Source organism: Chrysemys picta, chromosome 4 (assembly GCF_011386835.1).
Source record: "Chrysemys picta bellii isolate R12L10 chromosome 4, ASM1138683v2, whole genome shotgun sequence".
In the NCBI taxonomy this organism is placed as follows: domain Eukaryota; kingdom Metazoa; phylum Chordata; order Testudines; family Emydidae; genus Chrysemys; species Chrysemys picta.
In genome coordinates, this window is record NC_088794.1 from 9018699 (window position 1) to 9034638 (window position 15940).

At 46.7% G+C, this 15940-nt stretch overlaps 1 protein-coding gene across 1 annotated transcript in view; it reads right to left on the reverse strand.

Moving 5' to 3' along the window:
- LOC101945176 (E3 ubiquitin-protein ligase RNF213-like) overlaps positions 1–15940 on the reverse strand; it is a 174008-nt gene that overhangs the window by 39746 nt on the left and 118322 nt on the right. The window contains exons 40-48 of the mRNA XM_065594454.1: positions 14851–15044; positions 13528–13648; positions 12067–12167; positions 10545–10718; positions 8679–8854; positions 8269–8365; positions 8056–8170; positions 5463–5646; positions 2701–2912 (exon numbers count right to left, since the gene is read on the reverse strand). Coding sequence (XP_065450526.1) covers positions 2701–2912; positions 5463–5646; positions 8056–8170; positions 8269–8365; positions 8679–8854; positions 10545–10718; positions 12067–12167; positions 13528–13648; positions 14851–15044 — 1374 coding nt within the window. The remainder of the gene's footprint in view (positions 1–2700; positions 2913–5462; positions 5647–8055; positions 8171–8268; positions 8366–8678; positions 8855–10544; positions 10719–12066; positions 12168–13527; positions 13649–14850; positions 15045–15940) is intronic.

The window sequence follows — 15940 nt, forward strand, 5'->3', positions numbered from 1 at the left end:
AACACAAAAAAGAAGCTTACAAGAAGTGGAAGATTGGACAAATGACCAGGGAGGAGTATAAGAATATTGCTCAGGCATGCAGGAGTGAAATCAGGAAGGCCAAATCACACTTGGAGTTGCAGCTAGCAAGAGATGTTAAGAGTAACAAGAAGGGTTTCTTCAGATATGTTAGCAACAAGAAGAAAGTCAAGGAAAGTGTGGGCCCTTTACTGAATGAGGGAGGCAACCTAGTGAGCGAGGATGTGGAAAAAGCTAATGTACTCAATGATTTTTTTGCCTCTGTCTTCACAAACAAGGGCAGCTCCCAGACTGCTGCACTGGGCAGCACAGTATGGGGAGAAGGTGACCAGCCCTCTGTGGAGAAAGAAGTGGTTCGGGACTATTTAGAAAAACTGGACGAGCACAAGTCCATGGGGCCGGATGCACTGCATCCGAGGGTGCTAAAGGAGTTGGCGGATGTGATTGCAGAGCCATTGGCCATTATCTTTGAAAACTCATGGTGATCGGGGGAGGTCCCAGATGACTGGAAAAAGGCTAATATAGTGCTCATCTTTAAAAAAGGGAAGGAGGAGGATCCGGGGAACTAAGGCCAGTCAGCCTCACCTCAGTCCCTGGAAAAATCATGGAGCAGGTCCTCAAGGAATCAATTCTGAAGAACTTAGAGGAGAGGAAAGTGATCAGGAACAGTCAGCATGGATTCATCAAGGGCAAGTCATGCCTGACTAACCTAATTGCTTTCTATGAGGAGATAACTGTCTCTGTGGATGAGGGGAAAGCAGTGCATGTATTATTCCTTGACTTTAGCAAAGCTTTTGATACGGTCTCCCATAGTATTCTTGCCACCAAGTTAAAGAAGTATGGGCTGGATGAATGGACTATAAGGTGGATAGAAAGCTGGCTAGATCGTCGGGCTCAATGGGTAGTGATCAATGGCTCCATGTCTAGTTGGCAGCCGGTTTCAAGTGGAGTGCTCCAGGGGTTAGTCCTGGGGCCGGTTTTGTTCAATATCTTCATTAATGATCTGGAGGATGGCGTGGACTGCACTCTCAGCAAGTTTGCAGATGACACTAAACTGGGAGGAGTGGTAGATACGCTGGAGGGTAGGGACAGGATACAGAGGGACCTAGACAAATTAGAGGATTGGGCCAAAAGAAACCTGATGAGGTTCAACAAGGACAAGTGCAGAGTCCTGCACTTAGGACAGAAGAATCCCATGCACTGTTATAGATTAGGGACCGAATGGCTAGGAAGCAGTTCTGAAGAAAAGGACCTAGGGGTTACAGTGGACGAGAAGCTGGATATGAGTCGACAGTGTGCCCTTGTTGCCAAGAAGGCTAACAGCATTTTGGGCTGTATAAGTAGGGGCATTGCCAGCAGATCGAGGGATGTGATCCTTCCCCTCTATTCGACATTGGTGAGGCCTCACCTGGAGTACTGTGTCCAGTTTTGGGCCCCACACTACAAGAAGGATGTGGAAAAATTGGAAAGAGTCCTGCGGAGAGCAACAAAAATGATTAGGGGGCTGGAGCACATGAGTTATGAGGAGAGGCTGAGGGAACTGGGATTGTTTAGTCTGCAGAAGAGAAGAATGAGGGGGGATCTGATACCTGCTTTCAACTACCTGAAGGGGGGTTCCAAAGAGGATGGATCTAGACTGTTCTCAGTGCTACCTAATGACAGAACAAGGAGCAATGGTCTCAAGTTGCAGTTGGGGAGGTTTAGGTTGGATATTAGGAAAAACTTTTTCACTAGGAGGGTGGCGAAGCACTGGAATGGGTTACCTAGGGAGGTGGTGGAATCTCCTTCCTTAGAGGTTTTTAAGGTCAGGCTTGACAAAGCCCTGGCTGGGATGATTTAGTTGGGAGTTGGTCCTGCTTTGAGCAGGGGGTTGGACTAGATGACCTCCTGAGGTCCCTTCCAACCCTGATATTCTATGATTCTATGAATCGGGGCGACTGCCCCAGGCCCCACGCTTTCGAGGGCCCCATGCTTGGATAAAATTGTGAGAAGATGGGCGGGGAGGTAAGGTGGGAAGCGGGCGGGCGAGCAGGGTGAGGAGGCGAACAGGGAGGCGAGCGGCAGGCGGGCAGCCAGGATGGGGGTGAGGAGGCAGGCAGTTGGGTGCAGGGATGAGGAAGTAAGCAGTGGCCACCCCCCTTTCAGAACCTCCCGCCCCCCAGCGGGCCTCGTCAATCAGTGCCTCCCACTCCCTCGCAGCGCCTACCGTGGATCAGATGTTTCACCTGCTGCGTCAGGAGGTGCTGAGGAGGAAGGGAGAGGTGCAAGGGCGCAGCATGCTCAGGGGAGGGGGCGGGACTGGGCAGGGAAGAGGCAGGGTGGGGATGGGGCCTTGAGGGAAGGGGTGGACTGAGGGCAGAGCCAGGAGGAGCACCCCCCAGCAGATTAGAAACTTGGCGCCTATGTCCCGGGCACTGCACCTCCCTAGGGACGGCCCTGGTCTCTGCCACAAAGAATTCTCAATCTAAATACCAAAATCATTTTGAAAGTAAAACTCAAAAGCGCAAAGGTAGTATCTTACCAATTCTGTGTGTTGGAACAGTTTTTTGCTTATCAGGAAGTACAAAATTGCTTTCATGTGAATACAAAGCTCTTGAATTTACCATCCCATAGAAAGGAGATGAAAACCATTCATACAGTTTCTGTAAGCATAAAATTCTGTTGCCTTTGGAAGCCACTTACCTGTGAAGTCTCAGTCCCAGGGGGGAAAATCCACGGCTCTTGCCGAAGAATCTTCTGCATTATGTTCAGCCCATAGAAATTACAAAGATTTCTAATAAGGAATATTTGAGGCCAAGGTGTTTGGGCCTTTTCAACCAGATTTTTCATTGAATTCACAAGTTGGGACTGTTTCTCTGCAGTTTCAGCACTGGTCCATGTATTCTGGTCTGCAGCTGCCAAGCAGAGTTCAGTATTAGTCCCAAACCAATACACTATTGCTGCCTAGCTTCACAGTTGTTCAAACCTCATACGCAATGAAATCCCTGCAGTAAAGTTACCATAGTATTTAAGATAAAAGGGGAAAAAAGGAGAAAGTCAAGAAAGACCCTATTTGAATGGATACACTTCATCTGAACCAGAAGGAACAGTCCTTCCATTAACCCTTTGGTAGTGAAGATTTACAAACTATAAAATGCAATACCACTTCTCAGTGGAAAATTGCTTCATGGATAAAATTCTTCCTATAGGACTAAATGAGGCCACCATTAATTTTATGGCAACAGTGAGTTTGGTCTGGAAGAACCTATAGCATTCAGAGAGGTCAGACACTTTTACAGATTCACCGATTTTAAGGTAAAAAAGGCTCATTGCGTCCATCCAGTCCACCTCCTACATAATCTTGTAAATCAAGATTGGATATTTTTCTAAAAGCTCTGCTCCAGGAATTATTTGGGGGACATTCTGTAGCCTGTGCTGTACAAGAGGTCATACTAGATGATCACAATAATCTCTTCTGATCTGTGAATCTGAATAACCTGGGCCAGAGAATCTCCCCCAGTGATTCCCGCATCTGGCCCAATAACTCCTGGCTGAGCTACAGCACAGCTTTGAGAAAGAGACATCTATTCTTGATTTAAATACTTATTTTAAGAAGTTTTTACCTTGTCTCTTTTAATTTGGTAACCTAATACCAAGTGAAATTGGGAGAAAAGATCATTTCACTAAAGTCAGCTGGCTAAATGTGCTGTCTATATAGAAGTGGGACACTTATTATTGTAGGTACCACACACTTCTGTACATCTTGCCATTTAAAGTTGTATTTTTCAGTAATGATCCAAGTTGGTTGGAAAATGGAATTTCTGTTCTGTGGGAAATTCTGACATTTCTAAATTTGTTTTGTCTCAAATCACGAGGAAAAGTCAAAATCTCGAAATATTTCATGTATGAAATATTTCGATTCAGAAACATCTGTAAGCAGGGTCTGAATGAGCTCTCCTCTGACACCTAGTGGTGAGTTGGGGAAAAGGACTTCAGGAGCCGACTTTGCATAGACTTGCCCACTCTGCCTAGGTGTGCAGCATGGTGGAGCTGCTTTGCCCAAATGATCACTTTTAGCTGGTGTTGGATTGCAAGTCACGTTGGTATTGGGTGCAGGAGTGATAAAGTGTTGTCATCCTTGTTGTGTGCATAAAGGGCAGAAGATCTGTGCTTGGCATACCCTGATTGAGGGGTTCTCCCTCAACTGAATTGCACTCGCTAAGCTGTGGGTAGAGGTGCCAAAGCCCAGTGCAAAGGTGAGAGAATGAGGACAGGTGTCTGTACCTGGTGGTGTGGGTTCTAAGGGGTCTAGACTCCATTTGTACTTCCCCCTCCCCACTGTTTAATGACAGAGCTGATTAAGATTCAGCTGAGTCTTTTGTTTTGGATCACTAGAGCTGAAATCACTGATGACCACGTCTAAGCATTAGAGCTGCTATGGGACAGCGTCTCTGGTAAAAGTGACTGCCCCGCCTGCATTAGCAGTGAGGCTCCCCCAGTAACAGCTGTAATCCCTGAGAGCCGTATTAAGTGGTGGGACCTGAAGATATTTCAGAGGCTGCAGTAGAGAGAGCAGTGGTGGGGTGAGTGATGGCAGAGCAGCTGATATAAGAGTGAGAAGCTGACAGAGCGACCTACAGCGGAGTGAACTTGCAGAGTAAGAAGCTGATGGCGCACTGAGCAGCAGTAAAGCAAGTGGCCAATGAGATGGCTGATGGTGGAGTGAGCAGTGGTGATGCAAGTAGCCAACAGTGGAGTGACAGCTGAGGCATTGCTCAGTATCCAGTGCCCCATGGGTGGGAGGTGAACTCATGCAAATGCACCTCTGAACTCTTGGTCTTCGATGACCAAGGACAACAACTGTGAGTCGGGGACCCAGGGGTGATGTGTAATTTTCCCAGATTCCTTGGTGGGGGCTTGAGCCAGTTCTGTGATGTATTATCAAAAGGAAGCCCTAGATACTGAACCTGGCCCTTGTTGCTGCTAACTCCATCTGGCAGAAGGGTTACACATAGAAACAACCTTATTGAAACAAAATGTTAGATAATGTGAAAACATTTCAGTTTGATCATGTCATACATAATATAAGGTAATATAATATATGAAAGTCAAAATGAGAAAATTGAACTGAAATGATAAAGTTAAAACAAAAGGTAAAAATCAAAATGAAACAATGAAAAAGTCAATATCAAATAAAATGCTCCATTTCAATTTCAAAATGTTTCAAAACTTTTCTGTTGAAAATTTCATCAAAATCGACGAGTTCCCACAAAACGTTTCAGTTTGGAAGGGACAGCATTTTTGAATGGAAAACTGTTCAGCTGCAAATGTTTTGCTCAGCTCTGGAAATTACTCTGGACAAACACAACCCTTAAAGCAAACAACATCCAGGAAGCTGTATGGTTCTCTAAACAATCTCCCCTGATGTCCAGCATGACTGGAAAACGGTTAGAAACTCCACTCACCACTTGGCAGCTCTCTGCCAAGCACAGCTGCAACGTTACCGATGGCGAGTCGGAGCTTAGCAATGAACTGCAGGTTTTCAATGCTGGTGACGGTGGCAGAGCTGGGAGCAGACAGATCTGCAGTGGAGAGCACGTGCTCCGAATTCCGGCTGGCGTCTTCTTGAAAGGAGGAATACATAAAATCCTGTTTGAGAGAGAGAATTTTAAAAAATGTACAGTAGTGAACAGATACCGCTGTGTAAAGGGGATGCAGTTGGTTGGGCTGTCTGTATTTTTGTAACTCAAAGGGATGGGGAGGAGCAGGGATGGGGGTGTGCTTGGGGCGGAGGCAGGGAAGAGGTTGGGGTAGGGGCTTGGAGGAAGGGGTGGAATGGGGGTGGGGGCTTTGGGGAAGGGGAGGTATAGGGGCAGGGCAGGGGTGGAGTGGTGCGTCAAGCACCCCCCAGCTAGAAGGGAAGTCGGTGCCTATGCCCCTTAGTTTCTTTGAAAGTCAGTGAGATTTAGGCTCCAAAGTACCTAAAAATTATTTCTGAAAATGGGAGAACTGGCCATTAATTGTGTGTTTCTCCTTTTCTGGGTGCCCAACATGAGATACCTGGGCCTGACTTGTAGAAGTGCTGACTACTCACAGCTGCAGCTGAGGTCAATGGGAGCTGTGCTATGAACATAGAAAATGCTAAGTACTCTGAAAAGTCAGATCTCAAATTGGGCACCCAAAATTAGTGGACACTTTTGAGAATTTGGCCTTAATCCCTCTGAATCTCAGTTTGACAGCTGTAAAATGGGCATAATAATATCACCTTATCTCACAGGGGTGCAGTGAAGATTGATTTTGTGAAGGTCAGTTCATTAAAGTTTGTGAAGCACTTTGATAACGTAGCAAGAGCACCATTAATAATTCTGTATTCAGAGCAGGGTCTGGGTGGTGTGCAGAGAAAAAGGCGGGGGCACACAAGTTTGTACAACACCTAGTACAATGGGGTCATGGTCCATGATTAATACTCCTAGGCACTACACTACACTACACTACACACAGAAAGAAAGAAAGAAAGAAAGAAAGAAAGAAAGAAAGAAAGAAAGAAAGAAAGATATTGAGTAACATACACTGAATGAAGCAGGGATTCTATGGAAAAAACTAGTATGTGATTATGTAATTTCAGACTATATCATAATGCAGTGGTTCTCAACCAGTGGTCTGGGGCCCCCTGTGGGCTGTGAGCAGGTTTCAGGGAGGTTGCAAAGCAGGGCCAATGTTAGACTTACTCGGGCCCAGGGCAGAAAGCTGAAGCCCCACCACTTGGGTCTTGTAGTGAGGCAGGGTGGCCTCCCGAGGACCCGGAGTGGGAGGCCCCCGCACTGAGCCCTGGTGGCTGGAACCAGGGCCTAGTTGCCCCTTCCCCCAGGAAGTGGGTGGGAGGGGCAGGAAGTATAAAAGGCCGCCCAGAAAGCTCAGTAGGGAGGCAATCACTGGAGATACCAGATGATTCCTGTGGCCTCCCGAGCTGGGAAGCAGCAGCGGTTGCCAAGGGAGAAGAGGACTGGCCTGGGACACTGGGGCCGCTCGCTGATTCAGACCTGGAGGAGGCAGACAACTGGCCCGGACCGCCCAGATCGCCATCAGACCTGACCCCGGAGGGAGAAGATGACTGGCCAGGACCACCAACGGACCAGACCCCCAAAGACTTGCTCACAGTCCCGGAAGCCACCATCAACCTCGACTCCTCCTCACAGCAACAGGTACACCAAGAAGGAGAGTGTGGAGATGGCCCAGGGGTAGCAGACCCCTGTCTGGCTGCAACGCTGACAGAGGGTGAGTCAGCGTGTTGCGGCATGGATCCCCACTGACCCAGTGACAAAGCGCTTTGTCACTGCTAGGGCCCTGGGCCGGGATGTAGTGGAGTGGGTGGGCCTGCAATCCTCTCTGCCACCCCAACCAGAGGGTGGCAGTCTCCCCTTCCTCAGGCCAGAAGCCTGAGCCTCAGACTCTTTGTTGCCCTGCCTTGAACCAGGGCCTGGGCTAACTGACTGTTTGTTTCCCATCCAACCTGAGCATAGGCCTGGGCCCCAGCTGCGAGCGGAGACAGCTTCATTCCCTATGGTGGCTGACGTATCAGTGACGTAGTGAGGCGGGGTGGCCTCCCGAGGACCTGCAGTGGGAGGGCCCCCGCACTGAGCCACTACACTCTGAAACCCCTGGGACTGCAGTCGAAGCCTGAGAATGTAACTTGGGGGGGGGGGCTGTGGTGTGGGGTCCCAGGCAATTGTCCTGTTTGCTATCCCCTAACACCCACCCTGGCTTTTATATGCAGAAAACCAGTTCTTGTGGTACAGGTGGGCCATGAAGTTTTTATGGTATGCTGGGGAGAGGAGGGGGGATGTACTCAAAAAGAAAAAGGTTGAGAACCACTGTCATAATGCATATGCCAGAGCATATGGGGACCAAGTGAAGACTGCACAGGTAACCACAATTTTAGCATTTCCTAACATTTGAGTACTTGACTTTGCAACCTTAATAATGTTCTTTTAATGCAGTTATTATGGATGTAATAATACATCTATGTTTATCCAGAGATACCCCACTCATGGGACTCACCTCAAAGCAGCACACTACCATGAAATAGAAATCATTGCGACTGCTTTGATTTAATGTTAGCACTTCCTCCATCCTGGAGAGATAGCCTTCCAGGTGTTCCTTCACATCGTCTAGTCTAGGAGGAAATGGATGTAAGTTATAAAACGAATATACCCAACATGGATCTGTGAGTGAAATATAGTTAATATAGCCACTGGAAGCACTAGAACCAACCTGCATCGGAGCAACATTTTCAAAAGGCAGGACTTGACAGTAGGACTCGGATCCATGCATTCTTCAAAGGGCGACAAGTCACTCGTTGGTTTGTACACTGAAACCAAAGAGTAGAATGGATTACTTTTTTTTTTTTTTTTTTTTTTTTGAGCACATGAAACTAGATCCCCAACTGGTGTGAACCAGCCATAGCTACACTGGAGTCAATGGGCCAGAACCCATTGGCATCAACTGGCCCTAAATGCTCCAACACCAGAAGGCAAATAAAAAGAACCACATATTTATTGTTTGTTTTTTTTTAATCTCATGATTTTAAAGTTACTCTCATGAGTTTTAGGGCCTGACTCAGGATATCTGAACAACTGGGATTGGCAGGATCGAGCCGTTCCTGTATTACACACATCACTCACCCTTTCTAATCTCTGGTTGTTCTAGGTTAGAAGGTTTGCAAGCCACAAACTTAATCAGTTGTTCGATGATCTCTGCAGATGGTGGGATTTTGTCCCCAAAACAGTAACTACTGACAAACTCCACAAAGAATGAGTTGCACTTCCTCCTGAATTTGTTGTGACTTGCAACTGCCTCCCTAGGGCGAGGAAAAGATCATTGTTTTAAAATGTCGCTATTTTAATATACAATGTAGCAGACAAAATCAGAATGGCTGGAAGATTAAGCTAAATAAATTGAGACTGGAAAAAAGCAAAAAATTGTAACTTTGAGAATGATTAACCATTGGAACAAGTTACCAAGGGAAGTGGTGGTTTCACCATCATCTGAAATCTTTAAATCAAGACTGGGTGCATTTCTAAAAGATCTGCTATAGCTCAGGCCAAAGTGATGGGCATGATGTAGAAATCACGGGTGAGATTCTTTGGCCTAATGGTCCCTTCTGGCCTTAAAAATCTATGAATCTACAAATCTCTCTGTGCTGAAACATGCACATAGCTCCACAACTCCTGCTAAAGTTAAGAAGACTTGGTTTGTGTACCGAGGGTAGACTTGGTCCCGTAAAGTCAATAATAATTTTGCCCGATATGAATTATTCCACATTCTGGCAAAACAACTTTATTCACCGGGAGTTAATGTTTCCAGATTCTATTTCTCATTTCTGAAAAAAAAAAAAAAAGTCTGGGTAGGCTCTACCTGTAACTTGCTAATTTACACTATAGACCCCAGTCCTGGAATGAGATGGTCACTCTGCAGGGAATTTTTTCTCCCAGGAATGTCAGCCTAAAGCCCATCACCAGGTCCCAGGGAGACACTCCGCTCTAAAGGAAAGCCCAAGGCAGACAGCAAACTCTCCTGCTGCTCACACAACTCTCATTATCTTCCCTAGAATTGAAACTTGCTGGCATGCTGTGAAAAAGCAGTGTGTGTAACAGCGCCACCTGGTGACAGCCGCCATAATGTCAATTCTAGAAAAACGCTTAAAAAAACATTTATGGCTCCTAAAAATGTATCTAAAAATAATTACCCCAAATCAGAAAAAGCTGACCCCTGACACTGGAGCCTGGGGCTCAGTCCTCCAATGCGTGCTATAATCACTGGGTGAAGGTAAGCTGAGGAGTACAAAGGGGTCATTTGCAGCTTTCTGGCTCGTGACCTTTCGGTCTCCAGCATAGTTAGGCCTGGCTATGACTCTAAGAGCTGGATGTTCTGCAGCCAGCCGCCTGCCCCCCATCCATGGCCTCTGCACCAGTTGCAAGGTCAGGCTTGGCACAGAACCCACAGATACCATTTTCCAAAACATTATTTTTAATGGGACTTGGGTTCCTAAATCCCATAGGCATATTTGAAAATGCTACTCTACATCAGCTCTATGCCACCAGGGGACTCCCCAGTGTTGGGGGAATCCCCAGCTGGGGAGATGCACCTGCTTTTGGTCCAGTTTGGGCCACTGGAGCATTACAAAGGGGCCAGAGCTGGAAGCAGCACTGAACGCCCCCCTTTATAATCTGCAACTTCAGATATTTACAATCCCAGGGCACCAGTCCTGCAAAGGGATCAGTGTGTGCAGACCCTGGATGCAGAGTCCCATTAAAGCCATTGCTCACGGACAGACCTATCCTGGCAAATCCTTCAGCAGAACAAGGAGCTATGTCCAGTAACAGTCTGGGAGAGGGAGCGGCCCGTTTTTCTAAGAACTCCCAGAAATGTAGTGGAGGGGTGTGGAAGAAAAGCAATTATTCTGGCCACGCTGTCAGTAACTGAGGTTAGTGGGAATATTACCGCTAAACAAGTGTCCCAAATCACAGAGTCAGGCGACTGTGCGATACCTGGTGATCGGGGAGGCGGTGGGCACGTAATCCTCGGGGACGCTCTCCTTGCAGATCTTGCACTGCCGGATGTTCCACTCCCAGATGCACTGAGTGCAGAAAATGTGACCGCAGGGCAGCTCAGCCGGGTCAGTGATCTCGTTCTGGCAGCTTTTGCATTTGTTCACGCCCTTCCTGAAAGACACCACGAGAGCAAGATGCAATTCACAGGATCTGATTCTCTGCTGCCTTGTGCCTTATAGAGTAAATAAATAATAAAGCCTTGCATAGCTGGGCCCAAGCTCCATGGCAATCTACAGAAGTCTGATTGCACAGGGTGGCTGACTCCTTTAAATGAAACAAGTCCTGCTCCCCTCTGCCAGAACAGGTACTTCCAATTTGGCCAATTAAAAGGCAGAGCAGTACCTGGGGCTATATAAGATCAGGGAAAATCAGAGAGGGAGGAAGTCCCTGAAGGAGGCTGTAGGAGGTTCCTGGGGAAAGGCTGAAGGCAGAGGCGCAGTGGAAGGGTTCGCTGGCTGACCTCCCCAAGCCAGAGAGCCAGGGCTAGGAAGGGTTGACGGCAAGGAGGAGTGATGGATGTGCCCTGGTGAGGACGATCGCCCAGAAGAGAGGCTGGGGGAGTGGGGCTGGGCATTGCCACTGGGAAGAATAGGGTTGCACTCCAGCTGGAAGGGCTGGGGTGGTTTTCCTGGGAGAAAGACAGGAGAGGACCGACAAAGAGCAGTGGTGTGGTGGAAGATGCCAGAGAGTGGTATGTGCTACATTGGTGCTGTCATGGGATTTTAAGGACTATTTGTGCTGTGGGTTATAAATGGACAATGTTTTGGGACTCTTGTTCTGGATTCTTTGCATTAGTTTTTTGTAATAAATTGGCCCCAAGAAGGGGTATTTTTGAGGCAAGAGAGCCTGTTGGGGAGTTGTGAGGGGCCTGAGAAAAGTGGGAAAATAAGCCTGGTGTGAAGGTGCCCAGCCACAAGGGGGCACTGACGAGAGGAGGAATCGTTCACACCCGTGGTTCATAATGCAAAATGTTTTGTGTATGTGTGGGTACAGCACTGAATGCTGAGTTAGGCATGCCATGGTACTTGGGAGGCTGCAAGCAGGTTTCAGGGGGTCCTCTCCAAGCAGGGGCAGCATTAGACTCGCTGATGCTCAGGACAGAAAGCTGAAGCCCCACCACATTGGGCTGGAGCCTGGGACCCTGATCCCTGCCACCTAGGGCTGAAGCCAAAGCCTGAGCAGCTTGGCTTCGCAAGGAGACCTGTGGTATGGAGCCCCAGGCAAGTGCTCTGCTTGCTACCCCCTAATGTTGGCCCTGTCTTTTATATGCAGAAAACCAGTTGTTGTGGCACAGGTGGGCCGTGGAATTTTATAGCATGTTGGGGGGGGTCTCAGAAAGAAAAAGGTTGAGAATCCCTGACAATATTTTTGTTAACTTGCAAGTGTAATTAATAGACACATTGCCTGCTAAAGATGCCATTTACCCACAATGGTCTTTTTGCTTGTTTGCTCAACTTACACAAGATAGACGGTAGCAGCATTGTTGGTGCATCTCGTCAGCACTTTTGTTACAACTTCAAAAATCTTCGCTGGTTTGTGATCTTCAATATCATACAGTAACTACAGAAAATAAAGCAAGTGAATGTCATTACATTCTAAGTGACACAAGAAGTGTTTAAAAAGTTACATTAGCAAAAGCAACCACTCAAAAGTTAGGATATGCCAGAATCCAGGTTGTCCATTCAACCTTAACTCTACCCCTTTAGTCTTGTACAACATCACATAGGAAGTCTGGGGACTAGATCTTAGGTCTCCTAAGTCCTAGCCCAGAGCCTGAAATACTCTCCCTCATTCACTGTTCATCCTGTGCACTGAATGAGGCAGGAGTCTGACAGAACCCATAGTACATGACCATGTAATTAAAGACTATATCATAATGCAGACGCATCGGGGCTGAATTAAGGTTGCAAAAGTTTTCAAAGAGATCTGGGGCCAAACTTTGCAAACTTGGGTGCCCAATGTTACGCACACATATCCATCACTGGGCTCACCAGCTGAGGATGGCTGGTCAAAACGTGTTGTTGATAGAAAACTGGGTTATTTACTGAACAAAAACTTTAATGGATGTTGTCTGTGTTCCTGCAAAAAAAATCTGTCAGAAAACCAAAACCTTGAAACCTGGAAATTATATTTTACACTTTAACACCAGTATGATATTTTGTGTAATCTAATACCAAAAATATTGAAAATCATATTCAAAACATGTGGAAATTTTGAATTTTTCAGCTTTTGTTTCAATTTGGAATGAAGCCAAATTTCCAAATCCTATGCCAAACAGACTTTCTGTCCTGTGCAAGACTCTAATTCTAGGGTGAGCACTGCAGACGGCTGAATGTAGTGTCACTTCACAGGAGCTAGGGATGGTAAGTGGGGGAACTGTCCAGGGTCAATGCAGGTTGGGCCACCTGCAGGCTACCTTCTGAACCCTTGTAGGGACACCACGTCCCATGTGGTGAAGGACAGAGTTAGGTGAATCCTCAACTGATGGGTGAATAATGGATTATTCAGAGCTGGGTGAATAATGGATTTTTCGGTTTGCTGGCAATTCTGAAAAAATTGGGAGGGGGGAAATGAGCTTTGTGTCAAATTTGTTTAGTAACGAACAAAACATTTTGGAGAAAGCTGAAATATTTTGTTTTGATTTCAACCACTTTAATTATATTAAAGTAAAATTAAAGGAAATTTTGAAATGGAAACCAAAAAATTGAAATGTTTTGATTTTTTTTCCCCTGAAATAATTTGGATAAACTGACATGAAGCATTTTGGTATTTCCAAATCTGCATTTTTCTCCAGAAAAAGTTTTGGATGAAAAATTTCTTTCAGCCGTTCCCCTCCCTATCTCAGCTGGATCCTAGGGGCTGTAGCTTCTCATTCCATGCGGTTTCAAAGGGGCAGTGGGGCGCTATTTTATACACCTACTTGCCAGAGGAAGACAAACTGCTTCACAACGAGCTTTAGCAGCTTCTCATCTATAGTGGTTTCATCGTGTAGCAGGTGATCGATGAGCAGGTAGACGATGTTGGTGCAATTCCATTGGTGTCTGAAAAAGAGACAGAATTGCCTCACTGCGAGTAGCTGCACCTTGTCTGCTGGGAAAAATTCTTCCCCACATCTTTGGACAAAACCAGCCACCTTGCCTAAGGGCCCTAGACATCATTTGTCCCTTCCTCTCTCCACTGTGTAATAACAGAGCTAATTTAGACTCATTTGATAGTCTTGTTACTGGGCCCAGAGCTGCAACCACTGATACCTGGGTCTAAGTATTAGACCTGCTTTGGGACAGTATCTCTGATGCAATAGACTGTCCAGTGTGCACCAGCAGAGAGGCTCCTCCACTAACAGCTGAAATCACTGAGAGCTGTGTATAAGGGGGGGCCCTGAGGACATCTTGGTGTGGCCAGCAGGGCAGCTGGTGGAGAGGCACAGCCAGCAGGGCAGCTAGTGGAGAGGCACAGCAATTGGTTGTTGGTGCGGTGAGCAAGTGCCCGAGCAGCGGATCGTGTAAGGTGCCTCCTTACCCTGCCCCCGCCTTCTGACTAGGCTGGGAGGTGAACTCTGCAGATGCACCTCTGAACTCTGGGTCTGCACGATGCAAGGACAGCAGCTGTGAGTGAGGTGCAGAGAACGGGACTTTTGGGTTGCTGGACTTCAGAGCCTGAGGGGAAAAGAACACTGCCCAGCTTACTAGGGTGTGGGTCTTTTGCTCATGGGTTATGTTTATGAGTCCTGTTTGTGGTGTTTCCCCAAAATAATGCTACATTATTTCCCCCTGTTTATTAAATGTTTTTTGCTAAACTCAGACTCTGTGCTTGCGAGAGGGGAAGTATTGCCTCTTAGAGGCGCCCAGAGGTGGTGTGTAATTGTCCCATGTCACTGGGTTGGGGCTTGAGCTGATTTTGTGTTGTATTGTTGAAAAGGAACCCCTAGATACTGAACCTGGCTCTTGTTACTGCCAACTCTGACTGGCAGAAGAGTTACAGGTTAAAAAAATTGCAAAAAATCAAAACTTTTTTTATTTCTGGCAGAAAACTGCTGGGAAATTCTTAGTTTTCAAGTTTTTTGGTATAAATTCAGAAAATTTGGAGGGAATCTGACACTTTCTGCAAAAAAATTTGTTTAATGGAAAACCCATCTTTCTGTCTGGGGAAAAAAGTTTTCACAGAAAAGTTTTGACTGTTACACCTTTTAAAAATGTTTATATTCTTTAATACACAGTTTTTTGGGGGGAGGGGTAACACTTACAATACGCTGTTCAATAATTCCCCTTTGTTACGGTAAAGTCTCATCAGGTAGTTGTCCGATGTGATCAGCTCCACAGTGTGCTTAATGAACTTGATCCTTTTCAGCCAGCTCAGGCAGGCGTTGAATGGTAGAAGCTCCTTCTCTGTGGGCTGCAGTTGCTTCAGGACGATGCTCACGGCATCAAGAGCTAGAAACTAAAATGACATTTAAAAACAAATCCAGTGAGTTTCAGAGCTAGCCATTGTGTTCCGAGGTGGGAGGCATAGAGCAGATAAAATGACAAGGCAGGAGTATCGCTTGCTGAAGAATTGAAGCAACAGAACTGGAGTAGGTTGCGAAGGAACAACTTGTGGCTGCACACACACACATATACACACACACACACACACACGCACACAGGCAAGATGTGGTCATCAGTAGGGAGCGACAAAGACCCCTACCATATGAGCTAAAGGGATAGCCCCATTAATGGCAAGACAAGAGCAGCAGCTGAGATACAATAACTACTGCGCCAGCCTGTTACACATCCAGCTGCCGAGGTAAAGGAACAAGCAGTACCTTAGTGGAAAGGAGAGAGAGAAATCCCACATTTGTTTACAAGCAGTGCAGATTGTAACAGTGCCACAGAATATCATTCCCCCTCCTCTTCAGGACCTAAGTGCTCTGAGTCGAGAATCCTGTTACTTAACTAAGTTTTAAGTCTGATCTAACTCCCCATGAAATCAATCCACCTTCCCACTGACATCAAGGGAACTCAGATCCAGCCCTTAACCATGGTATTAAATGGGTTCAGGCTGCCTTGGATTTAACCTGTTTTGGCTGGTTATTGTGGACAAGGCCATGGCAGGTATAAGCCATTTTTAAAGAGTGGCTAAAACTGGTTTGGATAACACAGCTCCTGGTCCACCGTAGACAGTATCTGCATCACACAAAAACAGCTGGCTTAAAATTGTAGTGACCATCTCCCAATGCAATGAGCACTCCAAAAAGCACATGTGACTTGGCAGCAGCACTGCTCAGGGCTGCCCAGAGGGGGGGGCAAATGGGGCAATTTGCCCCAGGCCCTGGGCCCCACAGGGGCCCCCAGCCC